General features: G+C 37.8%; 2 protein-coding genes across 4 annotated transcripts in view; both read left to right on the plus strand.

The window, feature by feature from the left end:
* Positions 1-16,983, plus strand: part of LOC309667563 (olfactory receptor 4D10) — an 81,415-nt gene extending 64,432 nt beyond the window's left edge. The window contains exons 2-3 of the mRNA XM_082476126.1: positions 7,905-11,074; positions 12,944-16,983. Coding sequence (XP_082332252.1) covers positions 13,172-14,107 — 936 coding nt within the window. The 5' untranslated portion in view covers positions 7,905-11,074; positions 12,944-13,171 and the 3' untranslated portion in view covers positions 14,108-16,983. The remainder of the gene's footprint in view (positions 1-7,904; positions 11,075-12,943) is intronic.
* Positions 16,894-23,367, plus strand: LOC309667557 (olfactory receptor 4D11). Of its 3 annotated transcripts, none has more exons than XM_082476122.1 (3): positions 16,894-16,983; positions 18,485-18,582; positions 21,175-23,367. In XM_082476122.1, the coding sequence occupies exons 2-3, from the start codon at positions 18,580-18,582 to the stop codon at positions 22,135-22,137; spliced, it is 966 nt and encodes a 321-aa protein (XP_082332248.1). In that variant the 5' UTR covers positions 16,894-16,983; positions 18,485-18,579; the 3' UTR covers positions 22,138-23,367. The 3 variants fall into 3 exon arrangements, with proteins under 3 accessions (XP_082332248.1, XP_082332249.1, XP_082332250.1); XM_082476123.1 differs by lacking the exon at positions 16,894-16,983 and adding an exon at positions 17,219-17,328; XM_082476124.1 differs by lacking the exon at positions 16,894-16,983 and having other exon boundaries at positions 17,219-18,582; positions 21,181-23,367.
* The last annotated feature ends 134 nt before the right edge of the window (positions 23,368-23,501 follow it).

The following is a 23,501-nucleotide window of genomic DNA, read 5'->3' on the forward strand; positions in this document are numbered from 1 at the left end:
ACCCAAAACATTTAAGAAAATGGGAATAGGAACATACATATCGATAATTACCTTAAATGTAAATGGATTAAATGCTCCCACCAAAAGACACAGACTGGCTGAATGGATACAAAAGCAAGACCCATATATATGCTGTCTACAAGAGACCCACTTCAGACCTAGAGACACATACAGACTGAAAGTGAGGGGATGGAAAAAGATATTCCATGCAAATGGAAATCAAAAGAAAGCTGGAGTAGCAATTCTCATATCAGACAAAATAGACTTTAAAATAAAGACTATTACAAGAGACAAAGAAGGACACTATATAATGATCAAGGGATCGATCCAAGAGGAAGGTATAACAATTGTAAATATCTATGCACCCAACATAGGAGCACCTCAATACATAAGGCAAATACTAACAGCCATAAAAGGGGAAATTGACAGCAACACAATCATAGTAGGGGACTTTAACACCCCACTTTCACCAAGGGACAGATCATCCAAAATGAAAATAAATAAGGAAACACAAGCTTTAAATGATACATTAAACAAGATGGACTTAATTGATATTTATAGGACATTCCACCCCAAAACAACAGAATACACATTTTTCTCAAGTGCTCAGGGAACATTCTCCAGGATAGATCATATCTTGGGTCACAAATCAAGCCTTGGTAAATTTAACAAAATTGAAATCGTATCAAGTATCTTTTCCGACCACAACGCTATGAGACTAGATATCAATTACAGGAAAAGATCTGTAAAAAATACAAACACATGGAGGCTACACAATACACTACTTAATAACGAAGTGATCACTGAAGAAATCAAAGGGGAAATCAAAAAATACCTAGAAACAAATGACAATGGAGACATGACGACCCAAAACCTATGGGACACAACAAAAGCAGTGCTAAGAGGGAAGTTTATAGCAATACAAGCCTACCTCAAGAAACAGGAAACATCTCGAATAAACAACCTAACCTTGCACCTGAAGCAATTAGAGAAAGAAGAACAAAAAAACCCCAAAGCTAGCAGAAGGAAAGAAATCATAAAGATCAGATAAGAAATAAATGAAAAAGAAATGAAGGAAACAATAGCAAAAATCAATGAAACTAAAAGCTGGTTCTTTGAGAAGATAAAGAAAATTGATAACCATTAGCCAGACTGATCAAGAGAAAAAGGGAGAAGACTCAAATCAATAGAATTAGAAATGAAAAAGGAGAAGTAACCACTGACACTGCAGAAATACAAACGATCATGAGAGATTACTACAAGAAACTCTATGCCAATAAAATGGACAACCTGGAAGAAATGGACAGATTCTTAGAAATGCACAACCTGCCGAGACTGAACCAGGAAGAAATAGAAAATATGAACAGACCAATCACAAGCACTGAAATTGAAACTGTGATTAAAAATCTTCCAACAAACAAAAGCCCAGGACCAGAAGGCTTCACAAGTGAATTCTATCAAACATTTAGAGAAGAGCTAACACCTATCCTTCTCAAACTCTTCCAAAATATTGCAGAGGGAGGAACACTCCCAAACTCATTCTACGAGGCCACCATCACCCTGATACCAAAACCAGACAAAGATGTCACAAAGAAAGAAAACTACAGGCCAATATCACTGATGAACATAGATGCAAAAGTCCTCAACAAAATACTAGCAAACAGAATCCAACAGCACATTAAGAGGATCATACACCATGATCAAGTGGGGTTTATCCCAGGAATGCAAGGATTCTTCAATATACGCAAATCAATCAACGTGATACACCATATTAACAAATTGAAGGAGAAAAACCATATGATCATCTCAATAGATGCAGAGAAAGCTTTCGACAAAATTCAACACCCATTTATGATAAAAGCCCTGCAGAAAATAGGCATAGAGGGAACTTTCCTCAACATAATAAAGGCCATATATGACAAACCCACAGCCAACATTGTCCTCAATGGTGAAAAACTGAAGCCATTTCCACTAAGATCAGGAACAAGACAAGGTTGCCCACTCTCACCACTATTATTCAACATAGTTTTGGAAGTGTTAGCCACAGCAATCAGAGAAGAAAAAGAAATAAAAGGAATCCAAATCGGAAAGGAAGAAGTAAAGCTGTCACTGTTTGCAGATGACATGATACTATACATAGAGAAACCTAAAGATGCTACCAGAAAACTACGAGAGCTAATCAATGAATTTGGTAAAGTAGCAGGACACAAAATTAATGCACAGAAATCTCTTGCATTTCTATACACTAATGACAAAAAATCTGAAAGTGAAATTAAGAAAACACTCCCGTTTACCATTGCAACAAAAAGAATAAAATATCTAGGAATAAACCTACCTAAGGAGACAAAAGACCTGTATGCGGAAAATTATAAGACACTGATGAAAGAAATTAAAGATGATACAAATAGATGGAGAGATATACCATGTTCTTGGATTGGAAGAATCAACATTGTGAAAATGACTCTACTACCCAAAGCAATCTACAGATTCAGTGCAATCCCTATCAAACTACCACTGGCATTTTTCACAGAACTAGAACAAAAAATTTCACAATTTGTATGGAAACACAAAAGACCCCGAATAGCCAAAGCAATCTTGAGAATGAAAAATGGAGCTGGAGGAATCAGGCTCCCTGACTTCAGACTATATTACAAAGCTACAGTAATCAAGACAGTTTGGTACTGGCACAAAAACAGAAATATAGATCAATGGAACAGGATAGAAAGCCCAGAGATAAACCCATGCACATATGGTCACCTTATCTTTGATAAAGGAGGCAAGCATATACAGTGGAGAAAAGACAGCCTCTTCAATAAGTGGTGCTGGGAAAATTGGACAGATACATGTAAAATTATGAAATTAGAACACTCCCTGACACCATACACAAAAATAAACTCAAAATGGATTAAAGACCTAAGTGTAAGGCCAGACACTATCAAACTCTTAGAGGAAAACATAGGCAGAAAACTCTATGACATAAATCACAGCAAGATTCTTTTTGACCCAGCTCCTAGAGAAATGGAAATTAAAACAAAAATAAACAAATGGGACCTAATGAAACTTAAAAGCTTTTGCACAGCAAAGGAAACCATAAACAAGACGAAAAGACAACCCTCAGAATGGGAGAAAATATTTGCAAATGAAGCAACTGACAAAGGATTAATCTCCAAGATTTACAAGCAGCTCATGCAGTTCAATAACAAAAAAATGAACAACCCAATCCAAAAATGGGCAGAAGACCTAAACAGACATTTCTCCAAAGAAGATATACAGATTGCCAACAGACACATGAAAGAATGCTCAACATCATTAATCATTAGAGAAATGCAAATCAAAACTACAATGAGATATCATCTCACACCGGTCAGAATGGCCATCATCAAAAAATCCAGAAACAATAAATGCTGGAGAGGGTGTGGAGGAAAAGGAACACTCTTGCACTGTTGGTGGGAATGTAAATTGATACAGCCACTATGGAGAACAGTATGGAGATTCCTTAAAAAACTAAAAATAGAACTACCATACGACCCAGCAATCCCACTACTGGGCATATACCCTGAGAAAACCATAGTTCAAAAAGAGTCATGTACCAAAATGTTCATTGCAGCTCTATTTACAATAGCCAGGACATGGAAGCAACCTAAGTGTCCATCATCGGATGAATGGATAAAGAAGATGTGGCACATATATACAATGGAATATTACTCAGCCATAAAAAGAAATGAACTGGAGGTATTTGTAATGAGGTGGATGGAGTTAGAGTCTGTCATACAGAGTGAAGTAAGTCAGAAAGAGAAAAACAAATACAGTATGCTAACACATGTATATGGAATCTAAGGGGAAAAAAAAAAGGCCATGAAGAACCTAGTGGCAAGATGGGAATAAAGACACAGACCTACTAGAAAATGGACTTGAGGATATGGGGAGGGGGAGGGATGAGATGTGACAGGGTGAGAGAGTGTCATGGACATATATACACTACCAAATGTAAAATAGATAGCTAGTGGGAAGCAGCCGCATAGCACAGGGAGATCAGCTCGGTGCTTTGTGACCACCTAGAGGGGTGGGATGGGGAGGGTGGGAGAGAGGGAGATGCAAGAGGGAAGAGATATGGGAACATATGTATATGTATAACTGATTCACTTTGTTATAAAGCAGAAACTAACACACCATTGTAAAGCGATTATACTTCAATAAAGATGTTTTTAAAAAAATCTACAAACAATAAATGCTGGAGAGGGTGTGGAGAAAAGGGAACCCTCTTGCACTGTTGGGGGGAATGTAAATTGATACAGCCACCATGGAGAACAGTATGGAGGTTCCTTAAAAAAACTAAAAATAGAACTACCATAAGACCCAGCAATCCCACTACTGGGCATATACCCTGAGAAAACCATAACTCAAAAAGAGTCATGTACCACAATGTTCACTGCAGCACTGTTTACAATAGTCAGGACATGGAAGCAACCTAAGTGTCCATCGACAGATAAATGGATAAAGAAGATGTGGCACATATATACAATGGAATGTTACTCAGCCATAAAAAGAAACGAAATTGAGTTATTTGTAGTGAGGTGGATGGACCTAGAGTCTGTCATACAGAGTGAAGTAAGTCAGAAAGAGAAAAACAAATACCATATGCTAACACATATATATGGAATCTAAAAAAAAAAACGGTTCTGACGAACCTCAGGGCAGGACAGGAATAAAGACGCAGACGTAGAGAAGGGACTTGAGGACACGGGGAGGGGGAAGGGTAAGCTGGGACGAAGTGAGAGAGTGGCATGGACATATATACACTACCAAATGTAAAATAGATAGCTAGTGGGAAGCAGCCACATAGCACAGGGAGATCAGCTCAGTGCTTTGTGACCACCTAAAGGGGTGGGATAGGGAGGGTGGGAGGGAGATGCAAGAGGGAGGAGATATTGGGATATATGTATATGTATAGCTGATTCGCTTTGTTATAAAGCAGAAACTAACACACCATTGTAAAGTAATTATACTCCAATAAACTTGTTAAAAAAAAATGCTAGGCCTAAATAACTTTGCAGGTGATTTCCAATAAATATTCAAGGAGCCAGTAATCTCCAAATCTTACACATTTTAGAATGCTCCTTAACTCATTCTATAAGAATTAGCGTAACCCTATTGACAAACTAGATAATAGCACCTAATAGATCTAATAATATCACATATCTAATATAGGTGTACATACCAATCACATCTTTAGAGATAGATGTAAAATTCTTATAAAACATTAGGAAGTTACATAGCAATGTATTACATAGCAACAAGATCAAGTAGAATTTGTTCCAGAAATTCAAAGAGAAATATTAATATAATTCACTGCAATTACAGATTAAAAGAAGAAACAAGGCAATTATCTCAGTGATGCAGAAAATATTCACTATAATTCAACCTACATTCCTAGGAAACAAAACACCTAAGAAGCCAAGAACTGTGGAAAAAAGTGTACCACCTCAATAAAGAATATCAACAAGGGCCTTCCCTGGTGGCGCAGTGGTTGAGAATCCGCCTGCCAATACAGGGGACACGGGTTCGAGCCCTGGTCTGGGAAGATCCCACATGCCGCGGAGCAACTAGGCCCGTGAGCCACAATTACTGAGCCTGCACGTCTGGAGCCTGTGCTCCGCAACAAGAGAGGCTGCGATAGTGAGAGGCCCGCGCACCGCGATGAAGAGTGGCCTCCACTTGCCACAACTAGAGAAAGCCCTCGCACAGAAACGAAGACCCAACACAGCCATAAATTAATTAACTAATTAATTTTTAAAAAAAAGAACATGTAGTTGCCAACTTTCTTTAAAAAAAAAAAAAAAGAATATCAACAAGAACTATATAGCAAACATTATACTTAATGATTAAACATTAAAACAATTTTAATAGTGTTCATAAATAGACAATAATGCCCACTATCACCACTAATATTAATTATTGAACTTGAATTCACTTACAATTCAAAAACACTACAAAAATGAGAAAGTATATAAAGGTGGGAAAACTGGAGGGAAAAAAGTCCTTATTCTCAGATATTGAGATATACCCAAAATGCTATAAGGAATTCACTGAAACATTACTGAAAATAGTAAAAGAATTCAACTTGGTGATAACATATAAAATCAAATTACATGCATCATTTTTTTCTATACACCACCAATATCCATGGAGAAAATATAATAAGAGCTATTTTAGGCAAAATGAAAGACCACATATCATGATGTAAAGTCCTGATTTAAACATGCACATGCATTGCTTCTTGCAAACATACACTTCAGTGCATATCTGAACTCACAAGAAGGGACGGGAAAGGCTCAGGACCAAAAATAAACATAAAGCAGAAAACCAGAGAACTGACTACTCCTCCATCAGTGGAAGGGTAAACTGGATAAAAATCATCCCACAGCAAAGATCACAATGAAATTGCTTGCCTCAACCTGAGCTTTGAGTGGAAAAAAATCATCTCTTCTGAGAATTCAAAACCCTGACTGGAGTCTTGGATTCAAGTTCGCATTGCCTACATGAAATGGGAAACTCCAAAGGGAAAAATTAACTAAGAGTAATTCAAGGTTAATAATGACTTATGATGCCTGGAAGAAACAAATATTTGCCTTCTCTGAAGGAATGCACACTGAACCTGAGCCTTCCAAGTTTTCCATGTAAGTAGCTGAACATAAATTCATAATTCAAAATTAAAAATTCATGAAGAAACTAGCCATTATTAGCAAGAATCAAAAGAAACAACCAAAGCATAACAGACTCTCAAGGACCTGAACACTGGAGTAATCATATACAGAATGTAATGTGAATAAGAAGCTAAAAAAATTAAAGGAGTTTTTGTTTGTTTGTTTGTTTGTTTTTCGGCTGTGTCAGATCTTTGTTGCAGCGAGTGGGCTTCTCTCTAGTTGCTACATGTGGGCTTCTCTCTAGTTGTGGCATGCGGGCTCCAGGGCACGTGGGCTCTGTAGTTTGTGGCACGCGGGCTCTCCTGTTGAGGAGCACAATTTCAGTAGTTGCTTAGTTGCCCCGCGGCATGTGGGATCTTAGTTCCCCGACCAGAGATCGAACCCACGTTCCCTGCATTGGAAGGTGGATTCTTCTGCACTGGACCACCAGGGAAGTCCCTTAAAAGAGTGTTTTAAATGAGCAAGAAAAAAAGATAATAAAAGAAAAAAAGTAGATTTGTAAAAAGAATGAAATAGAACTTCTAGAAATGAAAGCTATAACCAACTGAATAACTCCCTGAAATTGGTCACATATATACACAGAAGGATGGTTAAGAGACTTAGAAAAGAAAATGAACAAATCTAATAAGTCATATATCTGCATGAGTTCCAGAATGAAAAAATAATATGAATGAGGAAGGGTCACTATTTTATGGGATATAACTGGGAAATTTCTATAACTGATGAAAAATACAAATTCCCATATTCATAACATATCATCCCAGAATACATAAGAAGTAGTCCACATATAGTCACATTGTGGCAAAACTGTAAATCACCAAAGTCAAAAAGTACATCATTTCTATACACTAACAACAAACTATCAGAAAGATAAATTAAGAAAACAATCCCATCTACAATTGCATCAAGAGAATAAAATACCTAGGAATAAATTTAACCAAGGAGGTGAAAGATCTGTTCACTGAAAACCATACAATACTGATGAAAGAAATTCAAGAAAATACAAATAAATGGGAAGATATTCCATGCTCATGGTTTGGAAGAATTCTTATTACAAAATTTCCATTCTACCCAAAGATAGCTACAGATTCTATGCAATCCCCATCAAAATTCCAAAGGCAATTTTCACAGAAATAGAAAAGCAATCCTTAAAATTGTGTGGTACCACAAAAGACCCTCCATAGCCAAAGTGATCTTGAGAAAGAACAAAACTAGAGGCATCACACTTATCATTTGAAACCATACTACAAACCTGTAGAAATCAAAGCTACATAGTACTAGCATAAAAACAGACATATAGACCAATGGAACAGAACTGAGAGCCCAGAAACAAATCCATACAATTACAATCAATTAATTTATGGGAAAAAAGCCAAGAATATACAATGGAGAAAGGATAGTCTCTTCAATAAATATTTTTGGGAAAACTGGATAGCCACATGCATAATAATGAAATTGGACCCCTATCTTATACCACTCACAAAAATTAACTTGAATGGATTAAATATTTAAACATAAGACATGAAACCATAAAACTCCTAGAAGAAAAGCTGGGGGAAACCTCCTCGGCATTGGTCTTGGCAGTGATTTTTTGGATCTGACACCAAAAACACAAGCAACAAAGCAAAAATTAATAAATGAAACTACATCAAACTGAAAAGCTCTGCACAGCAAAAGACATTATCAACAAATGAAAGGACAACCTACAGAATGGAAGAAGATATTTGTAAATCATATATCAGATAAGGGGTTAATATCCAAAATGTATAAAGAACTCATACAACTCAATAGCAGGAAAAAAATCCAATTTTAAAATGTGCAGAGGAACTGAATAGGTATTTTTCCAAACAAGACATAGAAATGATCAATAGATACATGAATGAAAAGGTGCTCAACATCACTAAATATCAGAGAAATGCCAATCAATATCACAATGAGATATCTTTCAACACCTATTAGAATGACTGTAATCAAAAAGACAAGAGATAACAAGTGTGAGCAAGGATGTGTAGAAGAGGAAATCCTTGTACACTGTTGGTGGAAATATAAACTGGTACAGCCACTATGAAAAACAATATAGAGTTTCCTCAAATTAAAAACAGAACTACAAATGATCCAGCAATTCCACCTCTGGGTATATATCCAAAGGAAACGAAATCAGGATCTAGAAGAGGTATCAGAACTCCCATGGTCCTTGTAGCATTATTCACAATATCCAAGAAATGGAAACAACCTAAGTGTCCATCAGTGGATGAATGGATAAATATGTGGATAAATACGTATATATTATCAGCCATAAAAAAGAAGGAAATCCTGCCACTTGCAACAACATGGATGGACCTTGTGAAATAAGTCCTAATGAAATAAGTGAAATAAGTCAGACAGAGAAAGATAAATACTGTATGATCTCATTTATATGTGGAATCTAAAAATCTGAATTTATAGAAACAGTGTTGGTCGCCAGGTGCTGGGGGTGAAAGAAATGGGGAGATGTTGGTCAAAGGGTATAAACTCCCAGTTATAATATAAATAAAAGTTTGGGGGATCTAATGTCCAAAGCGGTGATTATAGTTCACAATACTGTATTATAGACTTGAAAGTTGCTAAGAGATTACATCTTTTATTTTTAGTATAACTCCAATTTTATTTCAAAAACATGGATGCAGAAAAGAAACTGGCATGCCAAGTTATTTATTTATGAGTAGTTACATAATTTTTATTTTCTTCTTTGTGTCTTGATTTGGGATTCTGTCACATGCGACCCAAGAATCCTCATTAACATGGTGCTCAGTGAATATTTATCGAATAGATTGAAAAACATCAGAAATTTCACTGGTAGGAACCTTTAGAAATCTGAATTCCGTTCACATTGTTTCTATTTTTCACAGCAGGAGGTTCAATGTGACACCTACTGTGACATCTACTGGCTCTTCATATTGACCTTTGCAGCTTTAAAAAGGAATTTTATGTATGTTCACAGTCATGAAGCATAGGAAGTAAGACATGCCCTCTAAGTTTGTTTAGATATTGATTTTAGTATGTCTCAAAAGTAATACATGTTCACTCTAGAATACGGAAGAGAGTATGTCTTAAGTGATCTCACCTCAAAAAAGAATTAGTATATATGTGAGATAATGGAGTTTTTAGTTAACACTACTAGGATAACCATTTTTGCAGTATATAAATGTATCAAATCACAACATTGTCTATACCTTAAACATACACAACATATATGTCGATTATATCTCAATAAAGGTGGAAAAAATACCCATCTCAAACACCCTAACCCATGCAGTTTTTATTTTTGTAGACTAGTTGAATATACTAAAACAGAATCGAAAAGCAGGTAAGTCCAAACCCATCATCATTCTAGAAACAAAGTACCTTCCATATGAGAGGAGACCATTTAATAATTGAATTAATCTTAAATAACTACAGCAATTGTGTGGACAGCTTTACTAATGTACTTATCTAGCTGTATGGAAATTGAGAGATTCCACGTGAGTAGAGTGTTGGAAAACAAGAAAATCGTGCGTTCCCCAAACACCGTCTAAGTCATGTTTCCCTACCTGAGGGGACTCATGAGACTATAAGCATCCTGTGTATAATCAGAAACTGGACTAATAGCAAAGGATTTGGGGGCCAGCTCTCTTCTTCTAGTTTTTTGGCAATTTAATTAAAACTCACTTGTCTCTGGTGTCCTCTGAGTCCTGCACGCCAACAAAATTGGACCCTTTTATTATCGCAGGAACAGCAATTGGCATGTGTTAACAAAGTTCTGATTGAGCTGTCGATAAAGGTATGTTTCATCTATTGCCTCTAAATAATTTGGACGCCAACCAAATTATGTTCGTGTGTGTGTGTGTATCTTGGTGACTTTTTAATAACTCCCACTGAAAATTCGTCACAAACGGCACAATCAGGCACTTGACTTCCCCTCCCTGTCCAATAATATTCCCTTTTCAATTCTTATATGAGACCTGAGGCTGAGGGATTTGTGCATAAGGCACAGTGAAAGAACCTTGAAGATGTGATTCTTTGAATCTACCCTTTTTTTCTTGAAAGGGGAGAAAAGACACTAAGATATTTAGTCCTCCAAAGGGCTTTACCTGCAGGAACAAAATTTCCAAGAATTAACGTCACCAGAGTTTTGTTCTGCGCTCAACCTAAGGACATACAATTTGTACTTGGAGTTTCAGGATCAAAGGAATTAGGTAAAGACATTCAACTTCTAGCTAAGGTTAAGGTTACGCATAGTGAAATTGAGATGTCCTTATTGATTTTGTAAAAATAGTTTGACTTTAATACTTCTCAGTTGTATTAAATGTTTCAGAGCCAAGATGGTCTTCTCAGTGACAGAGACAGCAAAGGTGGGTGTTACCATTGGGAAGAAAGATGTCGTGTTAAGAGGAATGCAGACGTGTGGTCCATTCAGTGTGATTCTCAAAGCCCTTTCTGCCAAATGCTTATCTTCAGACAGACTTTATCAAACATTTTTGTTATACAAAATTAGACTATATATATACATATATTAGTCATAGATATAATCATATATATATATATGATTGAAGGTTTAAAAAAAGACTGTTTCTTTGTTTCTTTTCATCCTATTTCCATCTCTTCCTTCCCTTCTACCAAACATAAATTCATAATATATTCCATAGGAAAACCAAGAATAACATTATCCCTTACTAAAGGATAGTGGTAAAATTAAATACTTTTAATACCTCTCCACATAGAGTAAGCTCAAAAAACAGTAGCTTTTGTTACTGTTGAAAATCATGACATCTCTTATTATCTCCTATCATATGTCCTGCTCCACCCAATTCTACTTCTTCTCTTCTCATAACACATTTCACATTTGATCATGTATTACATTCATCAATTTACACAATCATTCATTTCATTAGCCTGAAAACACTTTGACAATGTGGTCCAATTTATCTACATGCATTTGAAGATTGCAATAAACGATCATTTGTTAAGTATAAGGAGAAACAAATAATGATTATAGGGGACTTCCCTGGTGGCACAGTGATTGAGAATCTGCCTGCCAATGCAGGGGACACGGGTTGAAGCCCTGGTCCGGGAAGATCCCACATGCCACAGAGCAACTAAGCCAGTGTGCCACAACTACTGAGCCTGTGCTCTAGAGCCCATGAGCCACAACTACTGAGCCGATGAGCCACTACTACTGAAGCCCGCGTGCCTAGAGCCCAAGCTCCACAACAAGAGAAGCAACCACAGTGAGAAGCCCGCGCACCGCAACAAAGAGTAGCCCCCGCTCTCTGCAACTAGAGAAGGCCCGCAAGCAACAACGAAGACCCAACGGAGCCAAAAATAAATAAATAAATTTTAAAATAATAATTATAAAATCTCCTGAGAATGCTTTATAACAGCTTACGTAAAATTGGGCATTATTCTAATAATACCAATGTCTCTTCCTGCTGTGTGATCCCTCCACTCTTTTCTCTTTGATCCACAAAAGAAAAGAGGCAGAGAAGAGCGTGCCTGATACAGTGCGGACCGCCTCTCAGAAGTGGCTCACTATCTTTCTTCTCTCCCCCAGACTCAAGCAAGGATCACGCCAGTTATACAAGATGAATATGTTCTAGAGATTTTTTTGTACATAACTGTGGCCACAGTGAACAATACTGTATTGTGCACTTAAAATTTTTAAGAGGGTAGCTCTCACGTTTGTGTTTTTACCACAATAAGAAAAGTTATGATAGCCTTTGAGATTTGGATTTACACACTGTTTCAATCTGTTTTCCAATATCAAATTTTAAGTATTTTTTAAAAATTATTAAGTAAATTATCTCATTAGTATAAAGTAACCACAATGACAAGTTACCTACACAAAATAAGAGGCTGCAATTTTAAGAAATTTGACATAAAACAGCCAAGAGCAAGGAAACTGACTCATGCACAGCAACACTATAATCAGAAACAGAAGACAACTTTTTTTAGCAAGTCAACAGAATATTTGCTAATAGGAATATTAAACTTGTAGACTATAAGTCCACAATGGCTGGAGCCGTGTCTTACTTATCTTTGCATACAAAGATATGGTTTGAATACAAAAAAAAATGCTTCAGACAGCTCTTGACATCAATAAATTTGTGTGAAATTAAAAATAATAGTAACATTTAAAAAACCAAAATAAATTAATTAAATAAAACAGACTGCAAATGTAAATGTCGCTACTTAACACAAACGCTTCTTCTTTCCGTAAACAGATTTATAGGAAAAGAAGTATTGAGTGATTTCACATGTGATGATTTGATTGGCTCCCCAAACTGATTGCAATCTTAAAAATGTGGACAATTTAACACATCGCAAACACTGCGGCCACATGAGGAACACCTGAACTGCATTCACAGTGTTTAAGAAGAAAACAAAATAAATGGCTGAGCGCTTTCATATGAAGTAGCGTCAAAGAAAACGGAGAAAAAGACGATGAGTCCATGGAGCTGGGAAACTGCACCAGGGTAAAGGAATTTATTTTCCTCGGCCTAACCCAGAATCAAGGACTGAGCTTGGTCTTATTCCTTTTCCTGCTTTTGGTGTATGTGACAACTCTGCTGGGAAACCTCCTCATCATGGTCACAGTGACCTGTGAATCTCGCCTCCACACCCCCATGTATCTTTTGCTCCGTAATTTGTCTATTGCCGACATCTGCTTTTCCTCCATCACAGCTCCCAAAGTTCTGGTGGACCTTCTGTCCCAGAGAAAGACCATCTCCTTCAATGGCTGCTTCACGCAGATGTTTTTCTTCCATCTTATTGGCGGGGTGGATGTATTTTCTTTGTCAGTTATGGCATTAGATCGGTATGTGGCCATCTCTAAGCCCCTGCGCTATGTGCCCATCATGAGTAGAGGCCGATGCATTGGGTTAATAGTGGCTTCCTGGGTGGGGGGCTTTGTCCACTCCATCGTGCAGATTTCCCTCTTATTACCAGTCCCCTTCTGTGGACCCAATGTTCTTGACACATTTTACTGTGATGTCCCCCAGGTCCTCAAACTAGCCTGTACTGACATTCTTATGCTTGAGCTGCTGATGATCTCCAATAACGGACTGCTCACCACACTGTGGTTCGCTTTCCTCCTGGTGTCCTATATGGTCATATTATTATTACTAAGGTCTCAGGCAGGGGAGGGCAGGAGGAAAGCCATCGGCACCTGTACTTCCCACATCACCGTGGTGACCCTACACTTTGTACCCTGCATCTATGTCTACGCCCGGCCCTTCACCACCCTCCCCACGGATAAGGCCATCTCTTTCATCTTCACTGTTATCTCCCCTCTGCTGAACCCCCTGATCTACACTCTGAGGAACCAGGAGATGAAGTCTGCCATGAGGAGACTGAAGGGAAAACTCATGCCTTCTGACAGGGTGTAGACTGATAGCTCACTGTCTCACCACCTTTCAAAATGTTTCTGCATCGAATAAACTATATTTACTAAAAGATTTCTGATTAATTTTTATATTTCTACTAATATACATATGACTTACAAATATTCTGATCAGCATGCAATAATAATGTAAATAAATGGGGTTTATATTACAAAAGAAGTAGAGAAATCAGATAGTTAGCCAGAGAAGTGTATGTCACTTGGCAATACAGCCTTGAAAGAAATAAAGAAAATGGAATCCAATATACTCAGACAATTTTATCACACTGGATAGTTGTGGGGTTTTTTTTCAGCTCTATTGAGTTATAATTAACAAATACAAATGGCATATATTTAAGATGTACAACTTGATGTTTTGATATGCATAGATATTGTGAAATGGTCACTGGGGGAAAATGAGTTAAGGTGGGGTCTCTCTTGTTATTTCTTATGACCGCATAGGAGTCTACACTTATCTAAATAAATTTTTTAATTAAGAAAAAACAAAAAATATATATATACCCAGACATCCCCTCTACATTTCTACGATGTTCACAGGAAGGGAGCTGAGACACATTAGCAAATAACACAGTTTGGGCATTTGGATTCTATAAGATTTTTCATGAAGTGATCACATCATAAGGAAGTAAACACATCCAAGCGAAGCACCTGCTCTGACTCTAGAATGAATAAATTAAATATCTATTTCCTGAAGGTTTTCCCTTCCAAAGCCCACACTCCAGCAGTTGAGAGCAGGTGCCTTGAAGCCAGCACAGCTTGAATTAGAATATGGACCTCCGCATTTATGAGTTCTGTGACCTCACGCAGGTCCTCACGTTCATCTTCCTCTGAAGCCCTGGCCCACTGGCCACTGGCCACTGCTCTCCCTCAGTGCCCTGCGCTTGGCTCCAGCACAGCACTCAGGACCCTGTTTCCCATTCCTTGTTCTCTTTATGCTTTATTTATAGTTTTATCCCCAGCACCTGGCAGAGCAAGCGGAACATAGAAAACATTCATAAAAATTTAAAATGTCGATGAATGAATATTGCCTCTCACTCATTTTTGCTGCTAAAATCATTGGAGAATAGGGTTAAGAAAACAACCGATTCGTTTTTATTCTCCAACAACCTGACTCCTTAAAATGAACAGAAACCTCTACAGCTGCTTCAGACGATGCATATACACTCAAAAGGGTCGGAATGAAGTGGAAAACATTATTCTATATATCAACTCAGCTTTTATTTGTTTGCTTACTATGCTATTTACAACTGCTGGGAGGTTTTTTTCCCTCCATTTCTGGAGGTAGATAATAGATCTTAATTTTTTTTTTAATTTAACATCTTTATTGGAGTATAACTACTTTACAATGTTGTGTTAGTTTCTGCTGTATAACAAAGTGAATCAGCTATATGTATACATATATCCCCATATTCCCTCCCTCTTGCGCCTCCCTCCCACCCCTCTAGGTGGTCACAAAGCAGCGAGCTGAATAGATCTTAATTTTTTTTTAATTATAAAAATGTTCATGTCGTGGTACAAACCTCAGCCCACAAATCAGACATGCAAAGGCCCTGAGGTGGGGATGTGCCCAGAGCATCCAAGAAACAGCAAGGAGGACTTTGTAATTAGATGAGAGGAAGCAAGGAAGAGAGGGGTAGTAGTTGAGGTCAGAGAGATAACCGGGCCATGGGTCCAGGTCATTAGGACTTTTTTAAACCATTGGAAAGATTTCAACTTTCACATTAAGTAAGGTGGGATGCACTTGGAGGGCTTTGAAAAGTGGACTCATTATGCATGTTTTAAGAGAATTGCAGGAGCTACTGTTATGAATAGACTGAAGAGGGCTGAGGACGAAAACACGGAGACCAATTAAGAAGTTACTACAGCAGAAATAATGAAGACATGACTTTGGGTAGTCATGGTAGAGGTGGTGAGAATGTTGGAAAACTCTGAAGGTCCAGCGAGTAGAATTTGCTGGTGGAGCCAGTGTGGATCTCATGAAAGCTCCATTACCCACTTTGGTTGGCACCCCACTGAGATCTCTTTCACTCTCACCTACATAACCCTTCAGATCCAAGGGCTGCTGCCCACACCTCTGTGTCACACTTCAGGAATCTCCCTGCAAGGGTGAAGCTGCCTAAGGACATTGTTCACAATCCTTAAGAACATTTATTTCCCAATAGGAAAATTACAAAGGGAAACAGGGGGAAGGAAGCATCCTGGCTAAAGTGACCTAACAGGATTCTTGCTGAAGGCAGGCCAGGGCGATCAGACATCACCTGGGAGGTGCTGGAGGATGAGAAACCTGATTAGATGTGGAAGGTGATCAAATGAGGAGGGCGGGGAATTCTGGCTAAAGTGACTTAGCAGGATTTTTGCTAAAATTGGACAATGCAGAGACAAACATGGAGGTCCAAAAGTCTAGACTTTGTTGAAAAATTCAGGGGTGGCTAAGCAGTGTTTTGTCAAGGAGAGAATCTTTACTACTGCTAGAAAATTTTAGACCCCAAAAAAAATGTGTGCTCTGAAGTGTGTGTATCTAAATAGCACATAGTATATGTGTGCTTTAATTATCCCCACTGAAACAACCTTTCCATCAGCAGAATTTTTCCAGAGCCACGTCCAACTACATTCCCTCTGATAATTCTCACACTGGTTTGGGGATTAAGGAATTGGTAAATACGATGGGGCACTCTGTATCAGCATGGAAGAGCCAAGAAAATATGATTCCCTGTGTCTGACCTTTTCACATAAACCTGAAAGAGAAGCCATTGAAATCACTGGCCTTCAGAGGGGTATTTAACAGAATTTTCTGAAGCTGAATGATTCATGTGAAGATTATATAAGATGTTGGAGTCCTGGAAAGAAGACTGGAGATTTTAGGTAAGATGTATAACTCTACCTGTGGTGTCTGGATGTGTATGTGTACAAGTGAGAAATTTTGAAATCTAGGTGTAGTTGTTAATATTTATAAATATATTTTGACTGCAAATAATGTAATAAGTACACAAGATAATGCATCCCAGTACGAACCTTCAGGGACAGACAGCATAGATAAGAAATATTAACAAAGAAGACATTGCAAGAGGAGAGACATAAAAACGAGTTCAGTTTGGAACTGGGAGAAGGCAGTTTTTGTTTTCTGGCACCGCTGGATTTGCACAAAGGAGAGATTTTTCTCAGGCTTATTTCGTCTAGATGGACCCCCTCAGACTGACATCTACAGAGGTATTTCTTATGTTAAATTTAATAAAACTAGAGAGAAAAATAAAATATTGCAAACCTTCAAAAAAACTGAAAGAATAATACAATGAACACCTATATACTCTTCCTTAGCCTAACCAAAAAAAATATATATATAGCAATGATTTTCTTTCCTATGTCTTTCCATGTCTACATGTTTGCAGCTCTTCATTCCCGCCAAACTTCCCACTCACAAGCAACTTTTATATATTCAAACGGCCCCTAAAGCCAGAGCTCCCTTTCTCTCCATTCCCACGTGCCCCAATGTAAATGCCACCTCCTCCAGGCAGGATTCTCTGAGCCTCTTAAGGAGAAATCATCCTTTTCTCACACACAGCTTTTCATCTGTCCTTAGATGGTCCCCATCACTCCCATATTACTATTAGATTTCAATTGTTTTTCCACTGGTTTAGGATTATATTCCTTTCTCTCAAAAAACTTAGAATTATGCCAATTTTCCATCAACATTCGCTAAATAATTAGATAGATTCAAAATAGCTGAAAGAAGCAGCAAAATCTGGAGGATGTTGTCTGAATTATCAAAGATAGTTTGTGAACATGGGACCTATTCCTTTCTGATAAATGGAGACCCACTCCCCCAAATCACACAGGGGCAAAACCAGGACTTGAGCCCAGACAGTTCTCCTGCAGAGACCACGCACTAACCTTCTCTGATCTGCTAAGATGACATCAGACAAGAAGCCAAAATAAGCAAACTCCCTTCTTACTGCCATACAGTGTCACCACCCTCAGTGGTTGCCACTTAAAGAAAAATACCTTCTATTTTCCTCAAAACAGGTTAGTCTGATGAAGTTGTAGAATACATGTTCTGGGAAATATTCAGCTCCTCCAAAAGATTGTCAGTGTATTTAAAGAAGCTGTGTGTCTGTGAGAGTTACTGACCCAGAGCTTTTCTTTTAGGTAACACACGTATAATCACACTTATTGTGGATTAGGCAGTGCTTCCAGTACTGATGCTTTACATAGATGAATTCATTTAACCCTTAAAAAAATTATGTGAAGGAGATGCTATTGTTTCTAAACACCAGTGCAGAGCTTGGGGCCAAAGTGGTGAAGCAAAAAATACACCCAGAAAGTGGGAGGGAAGTAGCTTTCCCCTTTCCTCTGTTTCTGATTACAGCAAAAAAAGGGAGATAAACTGCAAAGAAAGAAGTTAAGCCCCATTTCAAGGACTCACCAAAAAACAAAAAAGGAATTCAAAAGCCATAAGAGTATATGGTAAGTATATGTTTAACATTTTAAGAAACTACCGAATTATTTTTTAAAGTGGTTGTACCATTTTATGTTCCCACCAGAGTTCCAATTCATCTCATTTTTGCCCACTCTTTTTTTTTTAAATATTTTATTTTATTTTATTTATTTAGGCTGCGCCGGGTCTTAGTTTCAGCATTTGAACTCTTAGTTGTGGCACGCATGCAGGATCTCACTCCCCGACCAGGGATGGAACCCAGGTCCCCTGCACTGGGAGTGAGGAGTCTTACCCACTAGACCACCAGGGAAATCCCGCCCACTCTTGATATATCCATCTTTTTAATTTTAGCTATTCTAACAGGTGTGTACTATTATCTCACTGTGGTTTTAGCTTACATTTCCCCAGTGATAAATGACATTCAGCATCTTTTCATGTGTTTATTTGTTACCCCTATATCTTCTTGTTGAAGTATCTGTTCAAACCATTTGTTCTTTTTATTTTAATTGAGTTGTTTGGTTTTTTATTATTGAATTTTAAGAGTTACAGCCATTCACTCCTAGATACTTAGCCAAGTGAAATGAAAATATATGTCCACATGGAGACCCGTTCTTTTTTTTTTTTAATTTCAACACGCTGAAGTTTAATCATGTTCATATTTATATTGAACATATTTATTTTCAATTTCTTGTTTTTATATACACATAAAATATAATATGGTAAGTACACATAGTATTATTTGGTTTTTTTGTTTTTTTTTTTTTTTTTTTGCTTAGCCCAGTCTTTATTTATTTATTTACTTTTTAAACATTTTTATTGGAGTATAATTGCTTTACAATGGTGTGTTAGTTTCTGCTTTATAACAAAGTGAATCAGTTATACAGATACATATATCCCCATATCTCTTCCCTCTTGCGTCTCCCTCCCTCCCACCCTCCCTCTCTTACCCTTCTAGCTGGTCACAAAGCACCAAGCTGATCTCCCTGTGCTATGCGACTGCTTCCCACTAGCTATCTATTTTACATTTGGTAGTGTATATATGTCCATGCCACTCTCTCACTTTGTCCCAGCTTACCCTTCCCCCTCCCCGTGTCCTCAAGTCCATTCTCTAGTAGGTCTGTGTCTTTATTCCCATCTTGCCCCTAGGTTCTTCATGACCTTTTTTTTTTTTTTTAGATTCCATATATATGTGTTAGCATACGGTATTTGTTTTTCTCTTTCTGACTTACTTCACTCTGTATGACAGACTCTAGGTCCATCCACCTCAATACAAATAATTCAATTTCGTTTCCTTTTATGGCTGAGTAATATTCCATTTTATATATGTGCCACATCTTCTTTATCCATTCATCTGTCGATGGACACTTAGGTTGCTTCCATGTCCTGGCTATTGTAAATAGAGCTGCAGTGAACATTGTGGTACATGACTCTTTTTGAATTATGGTTTTTGGAGACCTGTTCCTTATGTGTAATAGCCAAAAATTAAAACAACCCAAATGTTCATCAACAAGTGAGTGGATAAATAAACTGTGGTATATCCATACAATAAAAAGGAACAAAATCTTGGTCCACTCCAAAACATGGATAATTTTTATGAGTGAAAGAAGCCAAACAAAAAGAGAGTACACATTGTAAGATTCCATCCATAGAAAATTTTAGAAAATACAAACTAATGTATAGTGACAGAAATCAAGCAGCTCAGTGGTTGCCTGAAGAAGGAGGGGCAGAGGGAACAGATTACAAAGGGTCACAAGGACACATTTGGGGTGATAGATATGTTAACTATCTTAAATGTAGTGATGATGTCATGGGTTAATGCTTATGTCAAAACTTATCAAAGTGTACACTTCAAGTAGGTGAGTCTATATGTCAAAAATAGCTCAATTAAAAAAATAAATTTTAAGAAATAAATCAGAACAATTAATAGAAGAGAGATTCTGAGTTACAGCTTTTTTTTCCATAGCTGTTATTTTGACACACAGGGGTTTTAGTACCTAAAGTAGTTTAAAGTAAAGGTAGAAACAAGAAATCCCCTTAAGGAAGAATAGAGCAATAGAGAAGAATTTTATGGCCTTAAAATTTTCTAATTTTTCATAGAATTAAATTTGTGGTGTAAAAAAGAAAGGAGTGCTTCTGTAGAATTCAGTCCAAAGAGAATTCTAAAGATTGTAGTTATTAAACCATTTAAATGAGGCACCAGTCTGGAAAAAAAAAAGAAGCAAGAACACCCCTGTGGAACTCATGGGAACTCAGTCCTATCAAATAGGCACTGTTTTACCCACACACCAAGCTGATTCCATTTTTATATCACTCATGCCACAATAGTCCCTTTACAAATATTTAACATCCACCTGTTTATCTTGAATATTTAGAACTCACATTCTTAGAACATTATTTTTATGCATTTTCTAAAATATTTATAATTTACAGAAGAAATAATAATTAAATGCATGCTTGTGTCATAAGATATCACTTTGCACACATTAGCAATAACCCCAGAACAGCTATCCAGTGGGGAAAATACCTCACTAGTTTTTAGACCTAATACCTGATTTTATAAACGTGAATCTATTAAGGGAGAGTAAACTCTTACTGAAACAACACTTGAAATTTTTTCCAAGCTACAGAAGAAGAAGAAACATGATTCAATGGAGTTGGGAAACGGCACCAGAGTAAATGAATTTATATTTCTTGGACTTACTGAGTCCCAAGACCTAAGCTTGGTCTTATTTCTTTTTTTGTGCTTTGTGTACATGACAACTCTTCTGGGAAACCTCCTCATCATGGTCACTGTGACCTGTGAGTCTCGCCTTCACACCCCCATGTACTTCCTGCTCCGTAATCTAGCCATCCTTGATATCTGCTTCTCCTCCATCACTGCTCCGAAGGCCCTAGTAGACCTTCTGACAAAGATAAAGACCATATCATATACAAGCTGCATGACACAGTTGTTTTTCTTCCACCTCCTCGGTGGGGCAGATATTTTCTCTCTCTCTGTGATGGCCTTTGACCGCTACATGGCCATCTCCAAGCCCCTGCGCTATGTGACCATCATGAGTAGGGGGCGATGCACTGCCCTCATTGTGGCCTCCTGGATGGGCGGCTTTGTCCACTCCATTGTGCAGATTTCCCTCTTGCTCCCACTCCCCTTCTGTGGACCTAATGTTCTTGACACTTTCTACTGCGATGTCCCCCAGGTCCTCAAACTCGCCTGTACTGACACTTTTGCACTTGAGCTCCTGATGATTTCCAACAATGGCTTAGTCACTACCCTGTGGTTTATCTTCTTGCTTGTGTCCTACACAGTCATCCTCATGATGTTGAGGTCTCAGGCAGGGGAGGGCAGGAGGAAAGCCATCTCCACCTGTACTTCCCACATCACCGTGGTGAGTCTACACTTTGTACCCTGCATCTATGTCTATGCTCGGCCCTTCACTGTCCTCCCCACGGATAAGGCCATCTCTGTCACCTTCACTGTCATCTCCCCTCTGCTGAACCCCTTGATCTACACTCTGAGGAACCAGGAGATGAAGTCAGCCATGAGGAGACTGAAGGGAAGACTCATGCCTCGTGTAATGGAATAGAGTAAGACTCTCCAACCTCTTCATCAGCAAGGACCCCTTTCATTATTTTTCCCATGGAGTCATATTTATATACTCAGATATATTGTCAATAAACCAACTACACTTACTAGGTAACAATTTACTTTGCACTTTAAGTTAATAGGTTGATGATAACCGAAGCTTCTGGTGAGCACAATGCATCAGTGTTATAGGATTGAGTTGATTGGATGTATTTCCACTCAAAGACCAAAATAACAACATGTCAATCATGAAAGGTATATGGCAGGTAAAGAGACTGACTGAATCTAACCCCTTTTTCAAGAGGTAAGTAAATAGAAGAATAGAGTGGTTTTCCCCATGTCTTATATCAACTTAGTTACAGAGATAAGTCTTCAGATACTCAGTCAATTGCTCTCACCTTATGAATGTAATTTATTTCATTACTGGACCTGTCCATGCCAAACTGCAATCTTGTTCTAGGAAGATCTCATGGTCAGTGCCTCTGAAATACACATATATGAATACATGTGGCCTATCACAGATTAAGAAATTTCTTCCTGCTTAAACTCCTTATGGGCTCGTAACCTAGTGAGAATCTCAAAGGTACAAATTGTTGTACTCCTGCATTCCTATCAGGAATGAAGAAGCTTGGGAAGATTTCCCATAATGGCCTCCAGGGATATATCTTATGCAGAACTAGACATGCCAGATTCACATTCTCATGATAAGTTTAGACAAAGGCAGACAGAACCTCAGGGATCCTACACAAAGAGCAATCCATTCTCATTATTCAAGAACTGGTTTTCAGTTGCAGCCTTACCAGGGCCAATCTCAGATTGGCTTCACTGTTGACGATTTACGTTTTTCCCACTGGAGAGAGAGAGAGAGGAGGTGTTAAAGAAGGTAAAACTCTAACCATGCTGTCTATTTTGCACTCTGCTAGTGTTTGTGAAGAAGGAGTATAAGCTAGTGTTTTTGTCTGGGAAAATATGATTAAAATTAAAGTCAAAAGTAAAGCATTGTGGCTGAAAGCTCTAACTTCAGAGTTATACAGACCTGGGTGCAAATCCCATCTCTGCCATCCATCAGCTGTGTGATCTTGAGTTAGTTAAACTCTTCACAGGTCAGAGTTCACCTATACAAATGTACTTATACGACCCATCTTATGGAGTTGTTGTGAAGGTTACAATGAGATGGTATATATGAAATATACAATGCCTGGCAGATAGTAAATGCTCTGTCAAAGGCAAATGGGTCCATTTAATTTTTTTATATTAGTGTTTGTATTTCTCTCTTTTCCAAAATGAAAATACCTTTATTTTAAAACTGCGCTTATTACATATTTCTTATCTAAAATGCAGAAAGTTTAGAAAGTATAAAGCAGT

This window comes from Balaenoptera physalus, assembly GCF_965194825.1.
Source record: "Balaenoptera physalus genome assembly, chromosome: 10".
NCBI classification, from domain to species: Eukaryota; Metazoa; Chordata; class Mammalia; order Artiodactyla; family Balaenopteridae; genus Balaenoptera; species Balaenoptera physalus.